The sequence below is a fragment of the Camponotus floridanus genome, unplaced genomic scaffold (assembly GCF_003227725.1).
Source record: "Camponotus floridanus strain SB8 unplaced genomic scaffold, Cflo_v7.5 scaffold233, whole genome shotgun sequence".
NCBI lineage: Eukaryota > Metazoa > Arthropoda > Insecta > Hymenoptera > Formicidae > Camponotus > Camponotus floridanus.
The window spans coordinates 58,386-67,121 of record NW_020229363.1 but is presented as its reverse complement, the minus strand read 5'-3'; the positions used below and the strand labels follow the sequence as shown (position 1 = coordinate 67,121).

The 8,736-nt window shown below is 34.4% G+C and overlaps 1 protein-coding gene across 1 annotated transcript; it reads left to right on the top strand.

Moving 5' to 3' along the window:
- Positions 1 to 600: 600 nt before the first annotated feature.
- Positions 601 to 1,488, top strand: LOC112637997. Its single transcript, XM_025408840.1, has one exon. The coding sequence runs from the start codon at positions 601 to 603 to the stop codon at positions 1,486 to 1,488; it is 888 nt and encodes a 295-aa protein (XP_025264625.1).
- The last annotated feature ends 7,248 nt before the right edge of the window (positions 1,489 to 8,736 follow it).

Genomic DNA, 8,736 nt, shown 5'->3' with positions numbered 1-8,736 from the left:
ACCTCGTCATTTATACGGCGACGGAGTTCGTCCAAATTTCTAGGTTTCGTAGTATAGACTCTACTTTTGAGATGACCCCAAAAGAAATAATCCAGAGGTGAAAGATCTGGAGATCGAGGTGGCCATTCTATTGATCCTCTCCTGCCTATCCATTTGTTCGGGAATACTTCATTTAAGTATTCTCGTACACCTCGACCATAATGGGCAGGTGCTCCGTCCTGCTGAAACCAGATTTCATTAAAATTGTCACCACGTTGTATTGCTGGTACAATATCGTGTTCAAGCATTGTTCTGTATTTTTCAGCAGTCAAATTACCGTCAATCTAATAAATCATATTGGATACGATCGTATTGGACTGGACCGAAATTGCTAGATCGCCTACGACGATCACTTATAGGGAGTTGCTATTTAAGCCCATTCTACAATTACAGTGGTTGCAAGCTACTATTATCGGTTATATTAGAACGTAAGACGTAAGTTACATTCTTGTGAGAACGTCATTTCAAGTTTTTACAATGGATTAGCATTGCCAGTCTGTTGACGGACGGCAATTTAAGCACTTACGACTTCTAACTTCTCGTATCCAATACGATTTTGTTATGTCGGAACTTACAGATCACGAACGCATAACGTTACTGATGATGCGAGGGTGGGGTGATCGTCGCAGATCTTATAATGAAACGTTGCAGATATTTAATGACACTTTTCGGGTTGGTAAAGTCCCTATATCAAAATCGACGGTACACCGCACAATCGCACGATTCGAAGAAATTGGTCATGTCAAAAATCGATCAAAGTCTGGTAGATCGGTTTCTGCAACAAATGCAGAAAAGTCTTTAGATGTCTTACAATCGTATATTGAGAATCCGCATATATCTATTCGAAAATCTGCGCAACACCACGACATCTCCCGAATGTCTGTGCATAAAATCTTAAAAAAGAATGAATTTCATCCTTACAAGATTCATCCAGTTCAGGAATTATCTGAAGACGATTTCGATCGTCGTGTAGAATTTTGTGAGGATGTCATGCAAAGAATTGACATGGATCCTGAATTTGCGACCAAAATAGTCTTTTCTGATGAAGAGACATTTAAGCTGAATGGCAATATCAATCGCCATAATTGCAGATTTTCAGATGAAAATCCTCATTGGATGATTGAAGCTCACACGCAACATCCGGAAAAATTGAATGTATGGACTGGACTTCTTGCTGACAGGGTGATTGGTCCTTTCTTCATTGACGATAATTTGACTGCTGAAAAATACAGAACAATGCTTGAACGCGATATTGTACCAGCAATACAACGTGTTGGTGACAATTTTAATGAAATCTGGTTTCAGCAGGACGGAGCACCTGCCCATTATGGTCGAGGTGTACGAGAATACTTAAATGAAGTATTCCCGAACAAATGGATAGGCAGGAGAGGATCAATAGAATGGCCACTTCGATCTCCAGATCTTTCACCTCTGGATTATTTCTTTTGAAGTCATCTCAAAAGTAGAGTCTATACTACGAAATCTAGAAATTTGGACGAACTCCGTCGCCGTATAAATGACGAGGTAACTCTAATACCTCCTCATTTTTGTGAGAACGCTATTTCAAGTTTTTACAGTAGATTGGCGCATTGTCAGACTGTTGATGGACGGCAATTTGCACACTTGCTCTAACTACTCACTCACCCCCTACACGCACACGCACACGCACGCACGCACACACGCACGCGAAGTTTAAATCCGACCGGAGAACCTCCACGTGGTACACCTTGGGTAATGCTAATGCCGACGCCGGCGCGGCAGTACTGTAACTTTCAAGCTCCGAAACTCGAAAAATACTTAATGAAAACTTACTTTATTATAGTGTTTTGAAAAGCTCTTGATACCAGCTATCAAATTCTGGTATCATAAATAGGGTGTTCCGTTTGCAAAAATCGACGTGACCTTGACCTGACCTTAAGGACGCCACTCAAGGTCAGACTGATAAAATTAGTAAATAGATCTTTGTAAACCCTACAACTTTTGTTTGAAACATTTTTCTCTATTATGCTTATTTTCCGAAATATTTAGGTGTTCCCACACATTTTGGACACCCTGTATATATATATACAGGGTCTACCAAAAGTGTGGAAACCCCTAAATATCTCGGAAAATATACGTTTTACAGAAAAGTGTTTCCAACAAAAGTTGTAGGGTTTAAGAAGATCTATATACTGATTCTATCAGTTTGACCTTGGATGGCGTCGTCAAGGTCAGGTCAAGGTCACATTGACTTTTTTAAATGACACCCTCTACATTTGATTGCATATTCTTATAGCTTAATTCAAGAGCTTTCCAAAACACTATAATAATGTTCATTTTTATTAAGTACTTTGCGAGTTATGAGGGTTGAATGATAGAGTAGCGCCGGTATTAACATTATCCAAGGTGTACTACATGGAGGTTACTCGCTCGGATTTGCATCTGTTGTGTGTGTGATCCAGCTAACTAAGGCAAGATCGGTCGTGGATCCAGTCAGCAAAAGCAAAGACCCAACCAAATTACAATCGAGCATTTAAAGACCTGGAAAGCAATCGACATAGTAAACAGTAAATAAATTTGTGGATGCTCATTTATCATAATAATTGTTCGAAATGTGTGCGTGTGCGTGCGTGCGGTGCGTGTATACAGAGATCAGGTTAGGTTGCACCAAACGATTGCAAATGTGTTTCAATGTGTTAAAGTAAATGCTGAAAGTGGCTGCCATTTACTTCCTGACAATATGCTAATCTTTGGTAGAATGTAGAAATGACTTTACGATTCGTTTCAAAAGGTATCAAAGCCATTTCATCCCTTATTCGCTGTATCAATTCGTGAATGGTTTTAGGTTTTGTTCTGTAAACCTTACTCTTCAGATATCCCCATAGATAATAATCAAGAGGAGTTAGATCTGGTGACCGAGGTGGCCAATCCTCTCCTCCCTCATTTCCGTTCCTTCTTCCTATCCACCGTAGCGGAAAAGTCTCATTTAAAATACGACGTGGTCCTGCACCAAAATGAGCAGGAGCTCCATCATGCTGAAACCATATTTCTTGGAAATTATTTGGAAAAGTATTCTGTATGGCTGGAATTATTTGATCAACAAGTAATCTCTCATACCTTTGAGCGTTCAAATATTCTTCAAAAAAAAACGGCCCTATTAAATAGCCATCTATTATTCCGCACCATACATTTATTTTTTGTGGATGTTGTGTGTGAGTTTCCCGCACCCAATTCGGATTCTCATCTGACCAGAAACGAAAATTTTGATTATTAACTTCTCCCGTTAAGGTAAAAGTTGCCTCGTCTGTGAAAACAATTTGATAAGGGAAGATGGGCCGGACATCTATTAGTGCCATCATTCTTTCACAGAAATGTATACGACGCTCCTCATCTCCGTTTTGCAATTCTTGAACGTATTGCAATTTATATGGATGGAACTTGTTCTTCTTTAAAATTCTCCAAACCGACATGGGAGCAATATCGTGAGTTTGAGCGACTCTCTGAACACTAGAATTGGGATCTTCAATAAATGTCTGCAGAACATCAAGTTGTTTTTCTTCGTTGGTTGCAGACAATGGTCTTCCTGACTTAGAGCGATTTCTTACGCTACCAGTTTGTCTAAAACGTTCTATTGTTTTTAACACAGTGGACTTATTAATTCGACGGTTCGGATACGTGTCATTAAATAATCGAACGACATCAGAGAACGATCTTTCGTTATCACCCCATCCACGCATCATGAGGATAGTGATTCTTTCACGTTCCGACAAGTCGCCAGCCATTTTTAAAACGTTTAATTTTAATTAATCGTACGTTGTATTTGGACGATAACAATTAATTTCTGCTTGCTCAAAGCTGAAGTTAGAAGGTGCTCGTTCTTTGATAGCTTTATACATTCTTAGTTGAATTTTAAATGCGAGTTAGACTGCATGTAGTGCGTCACATAGCGGTAAATGAAGGAACTAACGAGACGTTTCATACACGTTTTATGGAGCAATTTTTTGGCAATTTGACTTCAGCGAAATATGAGGATATGTTGAGGAATCGATCTTGCCTTAGTTAGCTGGATCACACACACAACAGATGCAAATCCGAGCGAGTAACCTCCATGTAGTACACCTTGGATAATGTTAATACCGGCGCTACTCTATCATTCAACCCTCATAACTCGCAAAGTACTTAATAAAAATGAACATTATTATAGTGTTTTGGAAAGCTCTTGAATTAAGCTATAAGAATATGCAATCAAATGTAGGGGGTGTCATTTAAAAAAGTCAATGTGACCTTGACCTGACCTTGACGACGCCATCCAAGGTCAAACTGATAGAATCAGTATATAGATCTTCTTAAACCCTACAACTTTTGTTGGAAACACTTTTCTGTAAAACGTATATTTTCCGAGATATTTAGAGGTTTCCACACTTTTGGTAGACCCTGTATATATATATATATATTCAGGATGTCCATATATATATTGACTGTGAATTAATTTTGAGGTAGTTTTTGTAAATTCAAGGCCTTATTGTGAAAAATTGTGTACATTATTATTTTTCAAAGTATTGTCCATCGCTATCTACTACTTTTTCCCATTTTTTCTGGTAGCATACGGATTCCGCGTCGAAAGAACAATTCATCTTTTGATGCAATCCACCAATCGATCCAATTTTTTGTATCTTCGTAAGATTGGAAGTGCTGCTTAGCCAGGCCATGTTCCATGGATCGGAACAAGTAGTAATCCGATGGAGCAATATCTAGTGAATATGGCGGGTGGGGTAAAACATCCCATTTCAGCGTTTCTAAATATTTTTTGATTACACGAGCAACATATGGTCGATCGTTGTCATGTTGAGAAATTATTCTATCGTGCCGTTGCTCGAATTGCGGCCGTTTTTCCTTCAATGCACGGCTCAAACGCATTAATTGTGTTTGGTAGCGTTCACCAGTAATGGTTTCATTCGGTTGAAGCAGTTCATAGTAAACAACACCAAGCTAGTCCCATCAAATACAGAGTATGTGCTTCGAATCATGAATATTCGGCCTTGCCATCGATGTTGATGCATGACTGGGTAAACCCCCACGATTTTCTATGCTTAGGATTATCTTTAGCATATCCATTTTTCATCGCCAGTGATGATAAGATGCAAAAAATCCTTTCTTTTTTGCCGTTGAAGCAATTGTTCGCACGTGAAAAACCGCCGTTCAACATCTCTCGACTTCAATTCGTATGGCACCCAATTTCCTTGCTTTTGAATCATATTGAGCGCATTTAAACGTTTGGAAACTGTTGTGCGATCAACATTCAACGATTCAGTAAGTTCATCTTGCGTTTGACATGAATCTTGATCGAGTAATGCTTCCAATTCCTCATCTTCGAACTTTTTCGGTTGACCAGGGCGTTCTTTGTCAACTGTATCGAAATCACCACTTCTAAAACGTCGAAACCAATCACCCTCACACGTTTTTATCGATGGATTATGTTCACCGTAAGTTTCCAACAACACTCGATGACTTTCAATAGTACTTTTCTTTGAATTAAACAGGAAAAGTAAAACTTCTCGCTAATGGTGTTTTTGGCTCGTAATTCGACATCTTCGGAGCTGAGAAAAAATATGTTGTTTACACTTCAGCAAAATGACATAATTAAAAGTAAAGCTTAATGACAGAGCTTTGACATGAATATAGTTACAGAAGTATCCGATGCGATATAACATAAGTTACGTGATCTATTATAAGTCCCTCAAAATTAATTCACAGTCCTAGTATATATGTTAGGCTCAAAGACCGAAAACGCTCATTGGACGGAAAAACCGGTCACAACGCATTCAGACATCTTAGATTCAGCCACAACACGAAATTTGTGTCGTGGCACTTTTAAAAACGCATTTTGGCATATTCAAAAAGGCCACAAAACGAAATTCGTGTTGAGGTTCTTTTGAAATCGACCAAAACGCGTTCTGGCAATGTAAAAATGCCACAACGCGTTGTGGACGCCTATTGATGCAGCCATGACGCGATATAAGACAAATGTAATCTATTAATGGCCAACGGATTCATGTACATTCTTGTTCGTCATTTTATTTAGTATTGCTAGAGTGTGGACGTCGTTGGTTTGCGTGCTAATCATGTCTGATAAAAAGAAGATTTTTTATGATAAATTGAGTGAGTTGAAGAAAACAAGTACTGATCGGAGTGTTTTTATCGATAAAGAGCGGTACGAAATATCTACTTCAAGAAATAAAAGAAGCTCAGTTACTTCGAAAAAATAAGCAATCGCTATCGTCAAAGCAGTATCGTCGTACTCTCTAAATTTCTTAGAGTGAAATCTAACTCCAAACGAGTGAATATTCACTCCAAGTGATAGTGAATATACTGCCACTCGTAATTAGTGAAAATTCACTTTTCACAAAAGTGAACTGTTTAACTCTGAACGTAAAGTGAATGTGTCACTCGGTTCGAAGTGAATAATTCACTCGATCGAAAGTGGAGTCATCACTTTCGTCAAGTTATTTTTCACTCAATTACGAGTGAACAGATTCACTCTTAGGAAGTGAGATTCTAGCAGTCTTTCATTCTTCTTTCCGTTTTCTAATAATAGATAATAAGATAACATGTATATACATTAGAAAACGGAAAGAAGAATGAAAGATGGCTAGAAACATAAAATAATAATAAGATAACATGTTACGTATATGATGTATATGACGTAAATCTTCGATTAGTTGAAATGAGAAGCAATCATTGCTTTTTATTTGAACTAATAGAAGTTGCATATCGCACGTAGCATGCTATCTGTGTAAAAGCCGATTAATTCTCTTTTTTCTTGTCACAGTCATATAAATGTATTTAACGTTACACACAAAAAAAACATGTTTACAATCTTACAAAAACTTTTTTAAAAAATATAGAAAATAAAATTGTAAATGTAATTTAATATGACAAAATGACATTTAAAAAATAAACTAGATATCATATTAATTTTATGGCTATTCATTATTAAAGCAAGTTTTCGAAATATACTATACCAATCTCTCTATTCGCAAGTATCATTTTATGAACATTATCTTTCAATATATTTTGTAATTTGAAGTATCTATTTTCTTGCTTCATTGATAATCAAAATAATTGCAAACAAGAAATCAGAAGCTGGAACTAAAATAATATTTTTATGTTAAAAGGCAAGTAATACTAATAAGAACTACTAAGAAATAGATTAAAAATAACACAAGTTATAAAAGAACAAATATTTATATTATCAATTAGGAATATTATATATTTATATTACATATTTATATTATCAATATGTATAACATTATATATATTAACATATAAAATTATGAATATTGTTAGTATATTATCATCGAAATATTCTATTACAGTTATTATGCTAAATATATTTTAGTTATTAAATATATATTAAATATAAATCTGAATCAAAATATAGATTTCTTATATGAAAATAACAATTGTATGAAATCTAATCACATAGGAGTTAAATTTAAGTATATTTTAAATTTCTTATATGAAAATAACAATTATATAAAATAAATCTGAATCACAAAATATAGATTTCTTACATGAAAATAAAAATTATATGAAATCTAATCACATGGGAGTTAAATTTAAGTATATTTTAAATTTCTTATATGAAAATAAAAATTATATGAAATTTAATCACGAGAGTTAAAAATTTAAGTATATTTTAAATTTCTTCATCATCATAATCGGATGATCTGAAAAAATAATTAATTTATTATTTCTCCAATAAAATATTTAACTCGTATAGAAGCTTGTAAAAATTTATCACATTTCTTATAAATTTATTTTAAAATTAAAGTGAATAATTTTACAAATGCTAAAGAGAAAAAAGCTGAAACAAGTAGCTGGCACAAATTAATGAATAACAATAGCAGATACTTTAATTGAACGCATATACATTTTTGTTATTATTAATAAGTAAATTAAAATAACCGAAAATCTCTAATATATTTATCTCTCTATATATTAAATGTATGTACTTACTCATGTAAATGAATGCTTTTGTTTGTAGATAAATTTTTGAGAGTAACATCAAATGCTACACAACATGCTTTGGGTTGTATTAACTGTAGTATGCAACCAGTGATAAAATTATAAAAATTAATCAAATCTGCAGAAAAATGTATATCAAAACAATAATGCAGTTTTAATAAAATATCAAAAGCTTGCAAGCCATTGTTTCCAATTTCGATTAAATGATCATCTGCCTTAATATAATATATTCCTTTTCTTTCCTCACTGGTCTTACTACATATTAAATAAGGTTGCACATTTTTATTTTTATTATTTTGCGAGCATTCATTTAAAAATAAATCATCTTGTGCCTAAAAGTATAAATATTAATTAATTAATATTTATCCATGTTTATTGAATAAAAATGCTGAGTAAAATGATGCTTTTAATTAGAAGAGAGATACATACATTTTTAAATATGAGTAAACTTTTATGTGGGATTGTTAATCTTGAGCATAAAGTTGAACATTCCACTGGGTGTCTTTTCTTCTTCATTGATGTTACCTCTGTGTCCTAAAATATATGTATACAAACTTTATATTAAAATATATTTTTTATTAGAATAAATAATTATACATATTTATATATTATTTACATTTTTCTTTTTACATTTGGTATAATTAGGAGACGGCAATAAATGCGGTAATAAAATTAAAGCTTTCATATTAT

Coding starts and splice junctions, on each gene's coding strand:
- LOC112637997 (XM_025408840.1), top strand. CDS start 601: ATGTCGGAACTTACAGATCACGAACGCATAACGTTACTGATGATGCGA.